The sequence below is a fragment of the Orycteropus afer genome, unplaced genomic scaffold (assembly GCF_000298275.1).
Source record: "Orycteropus afer afer isolate SDZICR_OR568_19922 unplaced genomic scaffold, OryAfe1.0 scaffold00889, whole genome shotgun sequence".
NCBI lineage: Eukaryota > Metazoa > Chordata > Mammalia > Tubulidentata > Orycteropodidae > Orycteropus > Orycteropus afer.
This window is the reverse complement of record NW_006922476.1, coordinates 58,948-78,802: the sequence shown is the minus strand read 5'-3', so window position 1 is coordinate 78,802 and position 19,855 is coordinate 58,948. Positions and strand designations below refer to the sequence as shown.

Here is a 19,855-nt window from a genome sequence, read left to right as displayed (position 1 = left end):
CTGGGTGAAAGCCACTCAACCTTGAGCCCACTGGGCTTGAATTTCAGGAAGACAGCCCACTGAAGCTGGAGGCTTCTTTTAACTCAGACAGCACCTGGCTCCAGTTTGGCTGACAAACCCAAGGTCAACCAGTAAAATGGTGCAATCTCAAGATTATCAAGCAACAGGACAGGCCACTAATTCAAATCCATTGATAGTCCCTAGATGAGCAGAGAACATGACACTGAGATGAAGATTTGGCTACATGCAGGGTCCAAGCATGCCAGAAAAGCTCAGAGATTGTTCTCAAAGCTGCTTCTTATATGCTGGCAGCAGACCACATCCTTAAGGCAGCTACTCAGCTGCTCCAGTAGCTTCCACCATGGAGTTGATTACCTGTCTCATCATGGGGAGTAACTACATGCAGCTGCCCAGCCACTCAAAACCAGGCCCAGCCAAGCTGACCCATAACCTTAACCACCATATTACCTTTAAAAATCAAAGAACATGTGACAGAGATCATCTGTGACTCACAACACCTAAATATTTACTCTCTGGCTCTTTATAGAAAAAAGTTTAGAACATGTTGTTTGGGTGAGAGTGGGACCTCCAGGAAGGTAATTGAATTCAGTGGGTAGTAAGGACTGGAACCTGAAGAAGCCAAGGGACAACTGTGGGAAAAAATGCTTTCCACCTTGCCCAGACTGAGGAAAAGAACATGGGGGGTGAATTTGCAGAGCTGGCAGGATATAGAGGAAGGCAGTCAGAAAGAACAGCTGGAGGCTCAAGAGAAAGGGATTTCACCAAGGGCTGAAGTGCAGCCCAGGAGTGAAGTGAAGAAGGGTGGGGAACAGCAACAAGTGGCAGGAGGTGAATTTCAGGAAGACAGCTGCTGTCAAGGGATGGGGTAGATTTCAAATGACAAGTGCTTACAGAAGGCAGATTTCGGGGGGGGGGGGGGGGAAGGTGCTGTTGAGTAAGTTGTAACTCATGGGCACCTCTCTGTCAGAGTGGAGCTGTGCTCCACAGGGTTCTCAGCAGCAGATCACCAGGCCCTTCTTCCGAGGTGCCTCTGGGTGGACCCCAACCTCCAACATTGCAGTTAACAGCTGAGTGCATTGCCTTTTGCACCACCCAAGGACATAGAGGGCAGATAGTAGCCGCTTATGATAGATCTTTGTTGGTAAGCAACGAGGTAACAAACTGGGCAGAGACAAGTGACTAACTGCAAGATCAGTTGAAGGCATCTTCAAGGTAGGGAAGATTTCTAGACATTTGGAAGGTGTGAGACTAAAGCCACAGAGAGAACGAACAGCATTTGAGTGAAATTCATCGGCGTGGAAAGCAGTGGGACTGAGAACATGGGTGGAGGGCTTGGTTTGATGAAAGAGAAGGAGAGGGGCCCTTGAGGCTAAAGTTCTGGGCCTTACCTCAACAGGTGTCCTTATGAAGTGGTAGGTGAGGGTATGTGTTGAAAAGGGGTGGGTAGGAAACTGTTGAGAACAGTTGCTTGCGGAGAAGCGTACCTGGGCTCGAGGGCATGAGGAAGTCAGTGAGGCAAACAAAAGGATGGCTGAGCAGCAGGGGCTGCCTGGGTGTCTCAGGCCCAGTGTCTGCCTCCAGTAGCAGCTTGTGTCCCATTTCACAGCAGCAGACAAGGTGACTTTGGGCCATTTCACAGATGGTGGAGGGGTGTCTGCTTCCAGAATCCAAGCTGGAGATGGAGTTGTGATTCTGTGAGGGCCTGGATGAGGCTGAAGGTTTGAAAAGTCTCCTTCTCCTCCTTTCTCGATGGGCTGGCCTTGAGGGATGGCGGGAAGAGGGACGAGCACACAGAGCTGCAGCCTGCCACGTCAGAGTCTTCTCTGGCGCAGACACATCCACTGTCCAGAAACCACGATTATCTGACAGCAGCAAATGAGGAGCTTGTGCTTCTGGTGCAGTTCTGTTCCAAAGCTCATGGCTTATTTATTTAACTGCTAAGTGAGGTCTTTCAGGGTTACAGCGGCAGGTGCTGATCTTTGTCATCCTTCTCACTGGAGTTTAGCCCTGGCTTATTTGGAATTAATGCATGTAAGATATTAATTAATTATAACTACATTATAATTAGTACAATACCAGATATTCCTGTTGATGAGAGGAGTTCAGTACTATAAACATTATTGACCATCTACGTGTCAAGCACTGTGGGAACAAAAAGTTGATTGCAAAATCCCAAATGCTGTACAGTGGAGATATTTTACAGTGTGAGTTTATGATTTAACTAATGAACTAAAGTCATTGGACGGGTTTCTTTAAGGCAAAGCGTGTTTAGCTATTCTGTGTTTGCTTTCTGTCATTGTCTGCCTCCAGGTCCTCTGTATGATTGACCCATATGATGTGAGCCTTTTGCATGCTGTATAAATCCAATCCAACCTCAGTGATTACAATGGCTTCTCCCCATAGTCTACAGTCTAAGATAATTGACATTGTATTTTCTAGGATTGCGGAACATCCAAGCATCTTGCTTTTTTAGCAAAACTTGATTCCTTATTACTTGTCAGTAAGTTGGGGAAGCTAGAACAAGGATATTGTTTCCGGCCCTCTGCCCCTCTTCCTGTTGAGATTTAATCAGGGTGGTTCACAGCTGTTCAAAATACCAATTCACTAATTCCAGACACTCCCCAAACCTAATATCCACATGGATTTACCTTTTATCCATACTTTGGAATAAACAAACACTTGAAGCATGATGGACTGCCTCAGTGGGTCCGATGCTTCAAATGAATAGCTCTAATGAGGTTTCACTGTACTTGAATCAGAGTACAGTAAATCAGACTTCGTTAACCTGGTTTCTTTCTGTTGGAGTTCATGGAAATTGGCATAGGGGCTAAGATGCACTTTCCTTTTTAGTACCTAAGGGTTTGCTGAGAAATTAATGATGAAAGTTGGGCACTGGGGCTGAAACCGAAGCTATCTAAAAGTGGCATTGTTCCCTTCAGGAGCCTTCCTTTACGCAGACACACTAATAGTGCACTATTGATAAATCACACCATCTATTGAAAACTAGTCCCCTAGTGACCTCAAGTAGACAAAGGTTCATTAGCCTGATTTCTGTACACACTTAGAAGTAATCAAACTGAGCATTTTAAAAGAAATAGTTCATGATTCAGTCTTGTCTCTTCACTACCCCAGCCCAGAATATGATTATGACACATCACTGGGTTTGGTTGTCCCTGAACTTTGGTATCACAGGCTCTTGGCAAATTAGTTATGTGCAGAATCATAGATCATGAGTGCTGGGCCCTTCTGTGTCCGGGAAGCTGCTGTGAGTCTGCAGAAGGGAAGGGAGCATGTGGAGAGGCCCGTGACGGGGATAACAATGTGGTCATTGTTACATTCCCTTAAAAAATATCTCATGCAATGGAATAGGATTCCTATTTGCACAAAAACACTCGAAAAGTGTTAGTTACTTACTTTGAAGTAATTTTTAGGCTGATGTTTCAGTTGAAAATAGTTAATTACTAGGCTTTTGGGGTACAAAAAAGGCAGGAAGGCCACATCTTCTGACCTCCTCTAATCCCACAAGAGGAAGACAGAATCACCATCAATAGCCCAAGGCCTGTTACTGCAAGGCCAGACATGCTGCCTCCCTCCAGCCCTTTCACCAGCTGTTCCTCCCAAAGCACCCACCACCTCTCTCCTGAGTTCGATAATTCGCTGTATTGGCCACACAAAACTCACAGATTACGGGGTTTATTAGGGAAGCACCAGGTTACAATTCAAGTTCAGGAAAAATGTTCAGTCTCCCTCCCAGCCCACCGTCTCTCAGCCAACAGTCTCTCACAGTCTCTTCCCCAGCAATGCATGTCTCTTGCATCTCTTTCCCAGCAGCACGTGTCTCTTTCAGCAGCATGTCTTCCTCAACCAGCAGTCAGAGAGGTTCTGCCTCTAGGAGGCTTCCTTTTGAGCCTGGCAGGGTGGCCAAACTAGCCAATCATAGCATCAGAACTCTAAGCACCTGAGAGAGAGTGGGAACCTCCCAGAACATTGTTTTGTGCCACTCCCAACAGAAATACTCCAGGTGGACACCTTAAGCAATCAGGAGCTTCTCAGTTGCTCATAGCAAATCCCACCTGGGAGTTTACAAAGACTTACGGGTAGAAAAGCCACACTAAGTAATTTACCACACCGCATGGGGTTTTTTGTTTTGTTTTGTTTTCCCTTTCTAGTCATGGTTCATGCATTTAGCAGCCACCTCCTATTTTGACTAATTAAACTGAGCAGTTGTCTGTTGCTACAACTTCTGCCAAACAGCTGTTACTGTTGGGTAGCAAAATCAAGAAAAGCAACACCAGTCACAAAAATTTGTTGTACCCTAAAATACTAAATAAATAAATCAGATAAGATAGAGCCCAGTTGGCCTGTTATTTTAATTCCTGGGTATAGGTTTAATTATTTAAACCAGCAAAATGGCGTGTTCTGTGCTGAGTAACCATACATGGATAGACTGACAGCATTCAGTATCAATGTTTTTTCTCTCCTTTGGGGGTCTCCAGTCCTGTCACACCCTCGGCGCTGGCTGAGCTGCTTACCCTGCTGGATGGCAAAGTGATTTCTTCATTAGCAGCTAAACAGGTATGTCCCAACTTCCTGAAGCTTCTGACTGCTCTGCTATCCCAGTAAAATTCTTTGTGAAACCCAAATGCCATCACTAAGTTAATTTCATAATTGATGCAGTAAATGTGATATTTTTGTGCTGAACGGGAGAAACATTTCATTTAGCAAGGATGTAAAGCCTACGTGTGTAACTCAGGTAGTCTGCTATCTGGAGGAAAAAATAAATGTTTAGCTTTGCCTTGAACGTTTCCCTCAAAGATCATTTGTGTAGAAGGCCGGGCCTTGCCTGTCTTGTGGGCTTCAACTGCACCCAGCTCCCTGGGCCTGTGAGCCTGAGGGCAGCCTCTACACAACTTCATGGACCTTCCTGCTCCCTCTGCATCCTCCCGGCCAGTACCTGGGGCTCCTTTGTTTTTGTCACCTGGGTGCTCTCTGAAAGTTAGTTAGTCTTCCAGTAAGGAGGCTGAAGTCAGACAGTCTGTTACCCACATAGTGAATCCAGTTTTACACATGTGCCCAATGTGTTGAAAACTCAGAAAAATGGCATCATCTGTGGTGGCCTTCTGCCTCATCTCCACCTCTGCCTGGCAGCCTGAGGTAGGTGAGGTTCCTGGAATTCAGAAAGCCCTTATAAATAAGGACCCAGAAAGATAAAGAACATGAAGGCAGCTGCCTGATCTCAGCTTCAGACACCACTGCTGTCAGTGCGTCAGCCAGAAATGTAATGTTATTTAATGGTGCCTTTTGCATTTAATAGTTACATGCACTGACAGTGGTGGCAAGTTACAAAGTGGGGCTGTGACAAAGCTGCTGCTTTTAGCTAATTATGAGCCACTATGGAGCACATACCGGACTCTGGGCTATGAAATGGAGACATGAACTCATAAAGTCTCTGTTTACCCACTGCTGAGTGATGCTGTCAACTATGGAGGCCTTGAGACGTTTAAGAAAGTATTTTGGTTGCCAGGATGTTGGAGGAATACAAATGCTTATGACAGTGCTCAGCAGTAGAAGAAGGATTAGATGTTAGATGGCCTGAGAGCACAAAATACCGTATATGTAAACCCAAGGCAAACTCACTGCCATTGGGTCTATTCTGACTCATAGTGACCCCCTTTGGATTTGCGAGGTGGTAAATCTTTACGGAAGTAGATTGCCCAGTCTTCCTTCCAAGGGGTGGCTGGTGGGTCTGAACTGCCAGCCTTCTGGTTGGCAGTCAAATGCCATAGGCACTATGCCACCAGAGCTCCTTAGTGTATATATAGATATACATACATCCTCACATGAGCAGATGAACACTATACACAAACGAGATGAGTTGTAGCATTTGAAATGAAAGAGGAAAATTCTTCCCCTTCCCAACCTTCCTGTGCTAACAAAACAAAACAGAAAACATACACCATTTAAAAAAAAAAAAAAACACACAAACACACAAACCCTGAGGCAATGAATGAGATCATTCTAGTAGAAAGGAATCAAGAAATGGAAGATGGGCACAGCAAGGTTCAGACATAGAGGCACTTTTGGATTTCATCACTATTTAAAGGCAGTGGGGTCTGTGAGGCAATGACATTAAAATAAAATCTAATTAGAAAGGTGTCAGGTGTTTGTGGCACAGGGAAACCTTTTATCATTGCTTTAGGGTGTTGCTTTTTTTCCTTTCTACTTTTTGTATTCTGATTTTCAACAAAATAATTGACTGATTTTCTGCGGAAAATATTATGTACTCATTATAAAGAATTTAAGTAATGCAGAGAAATGAAAAAGTTCCCAAATAACTACCATTAATATCGATTGGGTAAACATCATTCCAGGCATCTATGGATGCCGATACGGATGGCTGGAGGATGGAGAAGATGGATGCAGACATAAGGTTAAAGACATAAAGACTTTTTTTTAGTATACTTGTTTTTCAGGTTTTTTTTAAAAATTATTAATTGTTCAATTCAGTGGCCTTTAGTACTCACAGAGTTTTACAATCCTTACCACTTTCTCCTTCTAGGATCTTTTCCATCACCCCAAAGAGAAACCTCATATCCATGAGCCATCGCTCCCCATGTCCTCATCACACCACCCCTGGCAGCCACTAATCTGTTTTCACTTCCAGTGGATTTGCATATTCTGGACATTACATATGTTGTTGTCAGGTGCCATTGAGTCTGCTCCGACTCATAGTGACCCTATGTACGGTAAACCAAAACACCAAACTCACTGCCATCAAGTCAGATCTGACTCATAGCGACCCCTCCTTGGGTTTCCAAGGCAGTATCACTACAGAAGTAGATTGCCCAACCTTCCTTCAGAGGATTGGCTGGTGGGTTTGAAAGGCCAGCCTTCTGGTTAGCAGTCAAATGCCTTAGGCACTACACCACCACAGCTCCCCTGTATACAACTGAACGACATTAAATACGAATGACATCAAACAATATGTGGCCTTTTACGTTGGGTCTTTTCACTTAACATGTTTTCAAGGTGTATCCGAGTTGTTGCATGTATCAGAACTTCATTCCTTTTTATGGCTGAATGATAGTCCATGTATGGAATATATATATGTAATATTTTATCTGTTCATCTGTTGATGGACATTTGGACTATTTCTGCTTCTTGGCTGTTGTGAACTATGTTGTTATGAACATTTGTGCACAGGTTTTTGTTTGAACATTTTTTTCTGTCTTCTTGGGCATATACCTGGGGGTGGAACTGCTAGGTCAGTATGATAACTCTATGTTTAACCTTTTGAGGAACTGCCAGACTTTGTGTTTTCCAAAGCAGCTGTACCATTTCACTTTCCCACCAGAAATGTGAGAGTTTCAATTTCCCTTCCTCCAAATTAGTGCTTGTTAATGTCTGTTTTTTTTTTTCCATACCCATGCTAGTGGTGTGACTGGAGTCCCTGGATGGTGCAAATGGTTAAAGTGCTCAGTGCTAACCAAAAGATTGTAGGTTCAAGTCCACCAAGAAGCACCTTGGAAGAAAGACCTGGCAATTTCTGCTTCCTAAAACTCAGCCTCTGAAAATCTCATTCTGCACTGACACACATGGAATCACCATGAGTCAGAATCTCCCCTGGCAACAACGGGGTTTTAGTGGGTGTGAATTCAAGTTGTGATGAGCATTTCCCTAATGACTAGTGATGGTGAACCTGTAAATGTCTTATTTTATAGTGTACTTTTTTGAAAATGAAAAATGAAAAAATACTCAATTTTACTTGAATTTAACAGAAGTAAAATTCTTGGGGTTCTAGAAACCTATGAGCCAGAGGGGGCCTTCTCAAGCCTGTGAGGAAGACTCTGGCTGCTGGCTATTGATGCTGTGCCTCTGACAGCTTAGCTTAGTTACCTACTGCTGCTGTGACAGAAATGCAACGAGTAGATGGCTTTAACAAACATTTCCTCACAGTTTACGAGGCTAGGAGTCTGAATTCAGGCTACGGGCTCTAGGGGAAAGCTTTTTCTTTCTGTCTGTTCTGGGAGAAAATCTTTGTCTCCTCAGCTTCTCTTCCTCACTTTCCTGGTGATTGCCATGTGGTATCTGTCTTTACCCACTTTGTGCTTGACTACCTCTGTGGTTAATCTGCTCTTTGTATCTCCAAAGTGATTTGGTTTAAGGCATGCCCTGCACACTGATACGGCCTCATTAACATAGCAAAGAAACCTTTATTCCCAAATGGGAGTACAGCAATAAGTACAGGGATTAGGATTTTTTTTCTTTTTGGTTTTAATAAATAAATTTATTTTCTCACAGTTTAGGAGGCTAGAAGTCTGAATTCAGGGTCTAGGGGAAGGTTCTCATCTCCTTTCAATATCTGTGGGCCCGGCATTCCTTGGAGAAATCCATGTGTCTTGGCCTTCCAGTCTTTCCCTGTGTCTAGGGAGTTCTCAGAGCAGGGACCTCAGGTCCAAAGGCTGCGCTCCACTCCCACCTCTTTTTTCTTGGTCATAATGAGGTCCCTCTCCACCCTGCTTGATTCTCTCTCCTTTTATCTCTTATAAGACAAAAATTGTGACTCGAGCTAGGGTGGTGACTTAAATAAGGGTGGGACTTGAGTAAGCATGTGATGTGAGTCACATCTTCTTGTAAGACAGATGAACAACAAATTAAAATGTAAAGTCCAGGTTTCCTTGGAATTCAGAATGTTCACAGGTCTGGATGATGCTTTCTGCAGATCTGACATCTACAGGAGTCAGTTAGTCATCTAATCCCTAATAGAACCTTATTATGGATTAATTGTATCCTCAAAATACGAGTTATAAATCCTAAGTCCTGTCTTCCTCAAGATACATCCCACACTGATCTGCCTCATTAACATATAGAGGTTAGGGTTTACAACACATCACAAAATGGTGAATAATTACATCAGATCAAAAAATGGAGGACAACCATGCAATACTGAGAATCATGGATTTCTAGGTTGACACATATTTTGGGGAACACAAGTCAATCTGTGACCTTATGGAACCACCTCAGAATGGTGCAGTGACTGGTTAACCCAGGTGGGAAGTGAGGAAGATAGGAGTTAGGATTTATAACTCATACTTTTGAGGATACAAGTAATCCATAATAAGGTTCTATTAGTGATTAGATGACTGAGTAACTGACTCCTGTAGATGTCAGATCTGCAGAAAGCGTCATCCTGACCTGTGAACGTTCTGAATTCCAAGGAAACCTGGACTTTACATTTTAATTTGTTGTTCATCTGCCTCTGTCAGCTCGCCTTTCTCTTACATCACCGCTCCTTGTTTCCCTCACACATTCCCCTGCACCTTCCTCCCAGGGGCTCCAGCTCTGCTTCTGAGATTTACAGACACCATCCCCTCAGCGGGAAGGAAGGTTGGGCAATCTACTTCTGTAGTGATATCACCTCGGAAACCCAAGGAGGGGTTGCTATGAGTCGGCTCCGACTCCAGTGAGTTTGGTTTTGGTTTATCCCCTCAGCACTGATGGGAGTCAGGTGCGGGGGATAAGGACGCAAAAATTGCCTATCATTGTGAACAACCTCCTGGTCTATGGACAAAAGCATCCTAGGTTCCTCTCACAAGTTCTAGTTCTCTCTCTTGAAATAGCAGGTGGCAGGACCCATCTTCTACCCTTGCCAAGCACATGGCCAGCTTGAACACACAAGATTCACAGCTAACCTGCAAGAAGCACGGCAGTGATTTCTGACCTGCTGGCCAAAGTCAAGGAGCTCTGGTGGCGTAGTGCCTAAGGCATTTGACTGCTAACCAGAAGGCTGGCAGTTCAAACCCACCAGCCACTCCTCAGAAGGAAGGTTGGGCAATCTACTTCCGTAGTGATACTGCCTCAGAAACCCAAGGAAGGTTGCTATGAGTCAGATCCGACTTGACGGCAGTGAGGTTTTTTTTTTTTTTTTTTTTTTGGCCAAAGTCAGGGCTCAGGGTTATGTCTTTATCTCCTTGTGCATGCTTGGAAATAGATGTGTATTGTTCACTGCCTAGAATCATCAGTAGTTGGAAAATATGGCCTTGGTGATAGAAATGACACTGAAGATTTTATGATAAGAATTTTGCAAGACCAGTGATTTATTCATTACAAATACTTTTTTCAATTACATAAATGGTGGCTATAAATGTGCACCTTACTAGATGGAGTACACAGGAATCAAATTGACTACACTTGTGAAAAGAGACGATGGAGAAGCTTAATATCACTAGTCAGAACAAGGCCAGGAGCTGACTGTGGAAAAGACCAGAGAAAAGATTGAAGTTGCCAGGGATTTCATTTTACTCAGATTCACAGTTAACGTCCATGGAAGCAGCAGTCAGGAAATCAGACGTTGTATCTCACTGGGAAAATCTGCTGCAAAAGACCTCTTTAAAGTGTTAAGAAGCAAAAATATCACTGTGAAGATAGAGGTGCACCTGACCCAAGCCATAGTATCTTCAGTCGCCTCATATGCATGTGAAAGCTGGGCAATGAATAAGGAAGATCAAAGAAGAGTTGATGCTTTTGAGCTGTGGTGTTTATGAAGAAATACTGGAAATACCATGGACTGTCAGAAGAACAAACAAATCTGTCCTGGAAGAAGTGCAGCCAGAATGCTCCTTGGAAGTGAAAATGGCCAGACTTCCTCTCCCTACTTTGGTTATGTTGTCAGAAGGGATCATTCCCTGGAGAAGGATATCATGTTAAGTAGAGGGTCAGTGAGCAAGGGGAAGGCCCTTAATGAGATGGATTGACACAGTAGCTGCAGTGATGGGCTCAACCCAGCAAGGACTGTGAGGCTGGCGCAGGACTGGGCAGTGTTTCATTCTGTTGTACATAAGGTTGCTATGAGTTGGAGTTGACTCAATGGCACCTAACAAGCCCAGAATTGCCAGGTTGATTCCAGTGAGACTGGCTGGGATTGGGCTTCCATAGAGGGAGAAATCTTGTTTTAATACACAAATATGCCATTTAACCAATTTTCTCTTGCTCTAAAGAGAAATCACCAAAAAACCTGTTAATGTTGAAAAATGTTACATGCCATGAAGTAAACTAGTTCTGGTGGTACTGTGGTTAAACATTGGGTTGCTAACTGAAAGGTTGGTGGTTCAAACCCACCAGTCACTACATAAGAGAATCTGCTTCCATAAAGATGTACAGCCTTGGAAACTGTATGGGGCAGTTCTACTCTGCCCTATAGGGTCACTATGAGTTGGAACTGACTTGATGGCAGTGTTTCTGTTTTTCTTTTTCTTTTTTGGTTTTACTCCTCTGGGGGATGGGAGGGCAGGGGGCTCAGATTGACATTTGTGCCTTCAAGAAGAATGACCTTTCACAATACTTGCTTTTGACAAAAGAAGGGCCCTCCTCCTCTGTCATTGTCATGGTTCCCTCCGCCATCTTGCTTGAACAGGTCCCTCCTCCACACTGTGACCTCCGGAGCCCCATGACAGGCAGGAACAGGTTAGGGGCCCATGTGCTTTCCTTGGATCTTTCCTATGACATATTTTAAAAATAGCTTTAACTGTATAAACAGTTGGGTAACAGTCAAGAGAAGGGTTTGTGAATCTGGACCCCAGGGAGCCAAAGGCTGGGTTGGCTGGATTTCTGCCCTGTCAGAGCTGGCTCAGGTGATCATGTGTGAGTGGGGTGGGGTTCCCAACTTGCATTTCCCCATACTGTGGGTGGCCACTTACCAACACTGAGCACCAGCTCTGCACTAGAAACCACACATTATGTGTGTGTTGTCTTGGGTGGTGCCTGGCCAGAACCAAATGCATTTTGGTAGCACTTCCCAGGGTGGTGATTAAGCACAGACAGAAGCTGAGGATTTGGGCTGCAGCACGAGGCATGTGTGAGCATCTAGAGGCCAGGGGAGCACTGGAGTCTGGCCTGGACTCTGAGGGGACTAGAGGCAGGGCCAGCCAGTTCCCTTTGTGGCTTCCTCCCTTCTGGGCTCGAGCCAGGGTGCACGTGCCTTCTTGCAAGTAGGAACAAACAGGATTGGACAACTGGAGGGAGTCCACCAAGCAACCCAGGGAGCTGGGTCTGGGCTGCAGTATAGCCACTTCACTAGTTTGTACACAGTCTAAGAAGTTAATAAACTGATGTAGTCCAACTCTGAGAGTCAAGAACATGCCAACCACCAGGCTGCCATTTGTTCCCGGACACTGTTGAAATATGTCTCTCTGGCATCAGTCCTTCGGGTCCCCAGCCCTGCTTTCTTAGGAAGCAGCCAGCTGCTCTGCATTTTTAAAAGCTCTGCCCTGCCTTTGGTTGTTCCACTGCCATTATTCTGGTTACTTTGGCTCAGGGATATCCAATCAATGTGTGAGTCTGTCGGGTCCCAGATGTTCTCACTCCTCGGCAGATGCTGACCTTAGATCAGCCTGCTCAGGGTCTGCTCTGTGCCTTCAGTGCACAGGAGCCTGAGAACCACCCCATGCCCTGTGTGCCTTCAGGGACCTCTAGGCATGCCTGTTTCCAGGCCCTGGCTGCACTGAGCGTCATCTTCTCTGCAGGGCTCCTCCACCTCTCTCCTGTGAACAGGAGCTGCCTAGATTCTTTATGTGCACGTCCTTGCAGATGGTTTGTTTTGCACCAGGGCTTGAGATTTTTATCAGAATGTTAGACACTCTCAGAAAGGAGCTTTTTTAGGAGTTTCTGCAGATAAACAAAATGAACATTGGGAAAAGTCTAAATATCTACCAGTAGGAGACAATTAAGGAGCCCTGGTGGCGCACTGATCAAGCACTTGGCTGCTCACCAGGTTGGCAGTTTGAATCTACCAGCCGTTCTGTGGGAGAAAGATGAGGCCACCTGCTTCATGAAGATTACATCCTTGGAAATCTTGTGGGGCAATTCTGCACTGTCCTATAAAGTCACTCTGAGTAGGAACTGACTCCATGGTACTGGGTTAGGGGATAATTAAAATATGATAAATACATTTGATGGGCATTAGATTTTTTATTAATAGAATACTTCTGTAATAAGTGAATGGAAGAAGCAAGACACAAGTGGTGTATACATTATGATCATAGCTATGTTACAGAAAAGGAAAAAAGATGTGAAGGAAGCACACCAAAATAGTACATTGGTCATATTGAGGGAATGGAAATACAGTGATTTCTTTGATCTTTTCTGTATTTCCTTATTTTCTACAGTGAACATGTATTAAGTTTTTTAATGGGAAACAACGTTAAAATTTTTAACAGAAATATACTGGGGGAAAGGAAGCAGAGAAATGCTCCCAAGTGCTTGTGCAGCTCACTGAGTACAAACCACACTGAAAAGCGTGCTCTGCTTCATGTGCGGACACTCCACTAACAGGTGTGCGGAGGGCATTAAGTTCTTACCTGCACAAGCCACCTCTCACTCTCAATGCCTTACTCATTGTTAGCCTAAGTATGCAGTTGATGCATTCAATTGGAAGCATGAATTTCTCTAAGAGCAGGGCAGATTTTCCCTGAGGTGGTGGTAGCCAGAGGGGTGCCCTGTTGAAGTTCACACAAGACCCACCAAGTATGCATCCTTGGCCACATTCACTGAATGTGTTCTGAGGAGCTGAGCTGCAGGGGTGGAGCCACAATACATAATTGTGGTTGGTGTTCATTCTGATGGGAGGAAAGAAACTTGAGCCCTGCTGAGACCCAGAGCATCTTCCCTTTATTTTCTTTGCTCTATCTGCTAATTATTAAAGAGCTCAGTTTGTCTGGCAGTTGTGTCCCCAGAGTGGCTGGTTCGTGGCCTGACCGTATTAGGGAAATGCAGTGTTCCATGATGTCTGCAGGCCGAGAGGAAGGAGGTGGCAGATGAGACCAACAGGGAACCACCCCCACTTTCAGCTTACATTAGAACAGCAACAGAAGTGAGGAGAAAACCATCACCCTAGGAAATGGTTGCCTTAAAAATGTTTTCTTATTTCCCAGGTTTGATCAGTTTTGGGATTTGTTTTTGTTATCATCATTTTTTAAGTAGAAAAATAACACACACCATTAACTGTTAATTGTCCTAGTCAGACTTGGGGCCAGCCCTACCTGTAGGGGATAAACATGGTAGGCCGGGGTCCCTGTGGAGTGTAATTTATGTTTTTTGTTATTTTCCATTTTGCATCTTCACTTCCCTGCCCCCTGAAATCATGTTTCCCAGTGGGCCAAGGTTTCTGGACTTCATCTATGTGAAGTGGTTCCCTTCTGCAGCCTGGGTGACCCCATCCTTTACCAGAATGTCACCTCGATGAATTAATTCAGTGCACATGAGACAGATCCATCTCTGGGCCTGTGACTCCTGTCAGCAGGAGTCCTGTGAGTGACCATCCTCTCTACACCTCCCACAGCCCCTCCTGCACAGAGGAGGAGGACTCACCATCACTGCAGAGCATGGTGGGCACCAGCCGACCCCTCCCTGCTGCTGCAGTGAGTTCTGTCATGCAGGGTACTGAGAGAAGTCCAGTGTCGGGAGGAGACTCAGGCTTTGCTCACGTGCCATCTAGAGGCTTCGTTCCCAGTCCCCCATCAGGGATACTTCAGGGGAGATAGGGCCCAGCAGGGCAGTTAGGTACCCTTTCCCCTGGGCCCAGCCCACACAACTGGGCACTGATTGAATCTGTTCTTCCTGCCCAGGGTCTCCCTGTCACTGCAGTGGGAAGTGGGGCTGGCAGAAGAGCCAACTCCTTGCTTCTTCTCTCCCCTCTCCTCTGGCCTGCAGGTGTTTGAGGAACTGTGGAAGAGTAAGGGGAAGACAGCAGCACAGATTGTTTCCGAAAAGAAGCTGGAGCTGATGCAGGCTCGGGAGGTGCTGGCGCAGCTCTGCCAGACCGTCATGGAGGGACATCCTCAAGTGGTGACTATCACGCAAGGGGAGAGGGTCCCCCTCTGGCCAGCAGAGGGCCAGGGCCACCTGCAGGGCCCACCAGCTGCCAGGGTTGAGGACACAGCCGAGACCCTTCCCACCACTCCTTGTGCCAGTCCAGAGGCTCTTCCTAGTTACGGCTGGCCCAGCTTCATCAGTAATTCCCTGTTTTTGTTAGCTTTTAAGTTAAGGTCCAATGAGATGAAATTAGTTAAAACTGGAAAAATGCAGCTTCTCTGGCAAGGAAATTCCACTCTGGAGGTCAGTCTTTGTGACGCTACAATTTAAAAGGGTCTGATCAAGCTCAGTAGATCCAAGTTTGACCTCCCAGGGATGTCTCCCTCTCTCTGGGTGGGTACTTTGAATCTGTTGCAGCTAGACTAGTGTAGCCTCGTAAGGAGGACTTCTCAGTAACAACCCAGCAGGTGTGGCTGCAGAGCCGGAACGACAGGGAAACACTTTAGCCTCGTGTCTTTAAGAGGTAGGCAGAATGGCAGAGAGGAAAATTATTGATAAATTATGGAGAAATCCTTGACAGCAGCGTGGCTGAAAACAAGTCATTTTGTGTCTGAGCAGAGCACAAAATAGAAAAGCTAAGATGAGGAGCATTCCTCCCTCCACCAGCCTAATCATGTTGTCTACAGAGACTTCTCAGTGGGGAGAAAACTGCTAGCATCTCTTTAAGAATAGTACCCACCCACCCACCCATCAGCTTGCCGGGACACTAACAGCCCCGTCAAGAGCCCTTGATAAGGAAGATGAGCTTGCATCGGGTCTTGGCAGTGTCCATCTTCCTGCCTCATCTGCAGTTACGGCTAAAAGCACACTTCGTTTCAGACTCATTCTGCAACACTCCAGTGCAGATACGTGCAGACCTAACTGCGGATCAAGGCGCGGCGAGCCGGAGGTCGGGCAGGCGGTGGGCCCTCACTGTCTGTGGTTATTAGATACGAATCCAGAGCCTCCTGTCTGCTCACTCTGCCCACCATGGCGCACTGCCCCCTCCAATGCTCTGGAAGAGTTTTCGATTTTTAGACTTGCTTTCTCATAAACGGATCTTATCAGCAGGGGAGGGCAGAGAAAGCTGTGCGTTGCCAGTGATGGCTAAGCACTGTCACTCTGGAATTAGAGCTGCATCCTCACTCTGCTCAGACTTGGTAATTCATCTCGGAGACGCGATTCACTCAAAAGGGCGGGGAGAAGCTCCGGGTCCTCGAGTCACTGCGGTGCCCGGGAGGAGAGTGCCCTTGTTCTTGCATGCCAGCGTCTCTCACTGTAGGCAGTCACTCGTTAGACATGAGAGTTCTCCTCATGTTCGTTTTAATCAGAAGGCAGAGCAGCAAAAACACTCTTTGGCAGGAGCCTGGAAACCTTGGACGTTAGTCCCCCTCCTTCCTTTTTCCCATCTTACAGCCAGTACTAACAGGAAAAAGATACTGAATTTAATTTTTAGTAAACTTAACCCTTAGTTTAACATTTTTAGTTATGTAGTGGCTTATTTTTTCCATCTAAACCATTTCTATCTTTAAAGGTAATGGATGTGAAGACAGGAAACCCCAAAGCTATAAATAAACTGATTGGGCTGGTCCGAAAAGCAACGCTAAGCCGAGCAGATCCGACAGCGATAAAGAAAATACTGGAGGAGAAGCTGTCATCATGAGCTGTTCTAGGTCTCTGTGCCAAGTGAGAAGGAATGGTGCAGCCACCATTGGGAACAGGAGTCTGTGACACGTGAGGCCATCCTTGGCTCAATCCAGGGCCGCGCCCACACCTTCTTGACCTCTTAGAGCCTGTGCATTGGGGTGCTGCCTCCAGAGAAGACATACCCCATTTGCCGTATTGACATCAAGATGGTTCAGTGAGAGCTGCAACAGAGACTAAGGAAGTGCAAATTCCAGTATTTATTTATTCTGAACTAAATAAAACATACATACCATTTCAAATACTGTTACCATTCTTAAGAAAACTCACTCAGCAATTCATTCAACAACACCTATTTTTGGGTACTTGTGCTAGGTACTGGGATTGGCAATGATCCAGACATCCAGTAATGTGGATGTAGTATTTTCAGACCTAAAAATAGGCTAATGAATTAAATTGTCATAAACACCAATTTGTTTGAGGGCTCATGGGGGTAGGGACAAAGGATGGGACAATAGGACTTTTGTAATAATCACCAGCTAGTGAATAAAAGGGATGCTGCTGTTCAACCCCCTAAGGAACTCAGAAGGCATAAGTCTAAGGTTTTTTTTTTTTTTTTTTTGGGGGGGGGGGGTAAAAAGACAACAGAAGTTTTCAAATAAATTTAATGAATAAAATATATACTGAAGTATCGCATAAAAAATTAACTTCAAAGATTGTGCAGTTGATAACCCACCCACCCTATCCTTGGGCCAAAAAAGATGATAAGAAGGAAAAACCTGTAACATTACATTGATTTGTTTTATCTGGAAAGAATAAGATTATCAACTAGTATATCAACATCTTGACCTAAAGAGATCACCATGGTGCAGTGAACAGTAGTACCGCGATGTAGACTAAGTGGCCCACACACCTGTTTTCACAATAGTAATACTATATTCTCTCTATTGCACTATGGCACCCTTTGTCCTCTATGCCTCCTTTTCCTCTGACTCTCAGCTCTTATTTCAAAGACCAGTTTTGCAAATGCAATTTTTTAAAAAGCACGTGCCAGTGGCACAAGCAAGAGAACAGAGTCTTTGAAGACCCTGATTTTAATCCATGAGTTTAAACTGAGTTCTTTACCCACCAAAGAGAACAGTGAACACATTTCTGTCTTGAACATGGCTATGGCAGCAGCTGGGGAACTGGAGAAAAGTGGAACCCCCGACCCCTAATTTAGCAATTATGGTTCCCAGTTGCAGACAATCACTCAGGGCTTCTCTGAGTGGAGAGGAATGTCCTGCTAACCCAGCCAGAAAAGCAGCAGGGCAAGGACATTTGTTGCTTATTTATTTTTCAGACAAGCTGATGGTGAGGAAGTAACCTCTTAAAAAACAGTTGTCCCATACCCAGGAAGCTATGTACCCTGTATTCTGTTGCAATACTGAGAAATACTGGGACTAAAAGTGCACTTGTTTTCACAAAACCTTTAAGAGAGTGAAAGAATGTTCTCTGCCTTGCTCCACAGGTCTCTCTGGTTTACCAACAGGCAGAGAAGGCCCGAGGTTGGAATTTGGTGGTATCTTTACTGTGTAAGAAAGAAGCAAGTTCAGTTTTGTTTCATAAATGCCATTTTCACCAAAGGTTAGGCTTCTTGACCAATCAATCAAGCCTTACAGGAAGCACTGAAGTTTCTTTCCAGACCATTTTAAATGCTACCTTAAATGGGGGTGCAGCCAGATAAAAGTTTACCAAAGCTATTAATGTCAAGTGTAAACTATATGTGGACTGATCTTTTCCTGCAAAAAATCCCATTGTTAAAACACTTGATTTTTAAAATAATAATTCTTGTCCAGCTCTGACAAATGCCTTTTCCCTTGAATGCCAAGTTCTGAGATCTTTAAAGCCAGACTTTGTTATGTTGAAGAAATTGCTACTACCAAAACAACAACAACAACAACAACAACAAATCATAGCTCAGCAATCTTACTTGGAGCCTGACTAGATATTTGAAAGATATGTTTACATAACACCCTCAGAAATTCACAAAGTGTGCCTCTGCTGGTAAATGGGCTTCAGTGAAAAAAAAAAAAATGTAAATCCATTCTTGCATGAGTGTGAATTTAGTCTGGTTCTGTGTTTGTCATTCAGGGGGAAAACCTCATTAAAATGTATGAGTTGACGCCATAGGTGAAGCAACTGCCATCTGTCACTGGAATCCACACACCTGTAGGCTGGGTGTGTGGCACTGAGCTCTCACTGGGAAGGGAATGTGCCAAAAAACTGGCTCCCCCAGGTCCACCTGTCTGTCCAGGCACCTCCATCAGAGTGAAATTCTGTTCTTGTCTCTCAATGTGTTAGATGGCCCAGTAAAAGGAATTTAGGTGGTTATTACACCAAGGTAAGGATGTATAAGCTGAGCCCACCATCACCACCAACGCCACCACCACCTTTTTTTGTGGTGGATACTGGTAATCTGGAAGAAGGCTATAAGTTTTTTAAAATTATATCATAGTTGTATGTGCCCCCCCTCAGTGCTGAGTTGGTTAATTCAGTATATAGTTTATACTTGACTCACAATTTATATTGTACTTTACATTTCTATTGAATTTAGCTCCCTTGTTTCATGGATTCTACATAGCAGCTATTTAAAACAAAAGAAACATTAAATCTAGCTGAAAGGCCATGATATTTACCAATTACCAAAGCAGCACTGACGTGGTTACCGTGCTTCATCAGCAGGTTATAAATAAGTGCATTCTTGGATTACTGTGAACAGAGCAGACACTAGATTGTAAGAGGGGAAGCATTTGATTGAAAGCCTTTCTTGCTTCCTCCCTCAGTCAGACAACTTAGCAAAAACACTTATATGAGATGGTCAACATCAGATTCCCTCTTTTAACATCTGCAGAGGAAAAAGGAGCCTAGGTATAGGTGGGCCTTTTGAAGACTTGTTCCAATAAAATGTCAGCTGACATTCAAAGCAGCATAGACTTCTGCAGCCACAGCTCCATGAAATTCATAATCTGGCCTAAGAGCCCCAGTCACCCTGTCAGGTTCTGAAATGATAACAGTAAATCTAAACTCAAAAGATGCTGAAACGTATATCCAGCTCACGTGGACAAAATCCTACCCATAGTCTTGTTACTCACGTGGATGACAGTGAGTAGGTTTACTTACATCTTGTAAGACAGGGACAAAATTTCACCAACCTGAAGACATAAGAAGAGCCAGCCCTAACTAAAATCAGTATCAGTTTTAGGATTCTGACTGAGTGCAAGGGGCCAAAGAACTGAAGGGTTGCCCCACCTTGTCCTGGACCTTCTTTCCCCACAGAGCCTTGTGGAACATCTCTCACTAA

The 19,855-nt window shown here is 44.7% G+C and overlaps 1 protein-coding gene across 1 annotated transcript in view; it reads left to right on the top strand.

Annotated features, from left to right (window-relative positions):
- The window catches only part of GATB (glutamyl-tRNA amidotransferase subunit B), a 126,326-nt gene extending 109,795 nt beyond the window's left edge, over positions 1-16,531 (top strand). Inside the window, exons 11-13 of the mRNA XM_007958239.2 lie at positions 4,518-4,596; positions 14,728-14,862; positions 16,403-16,531. Coding sequence (XP_007956430.1) covers positions 4,518-4,596; positions 14,728-14,862; positions 16,403-16,531 — 343 coding nt within the window. The remainder of the gene's footprint in view (positions 1-4,517; positions 4,597-14,727; positions 14,863-16,402) is intronic.
- Positions 16,532-19,855: the final 3,324 nt, after the last annotated feature.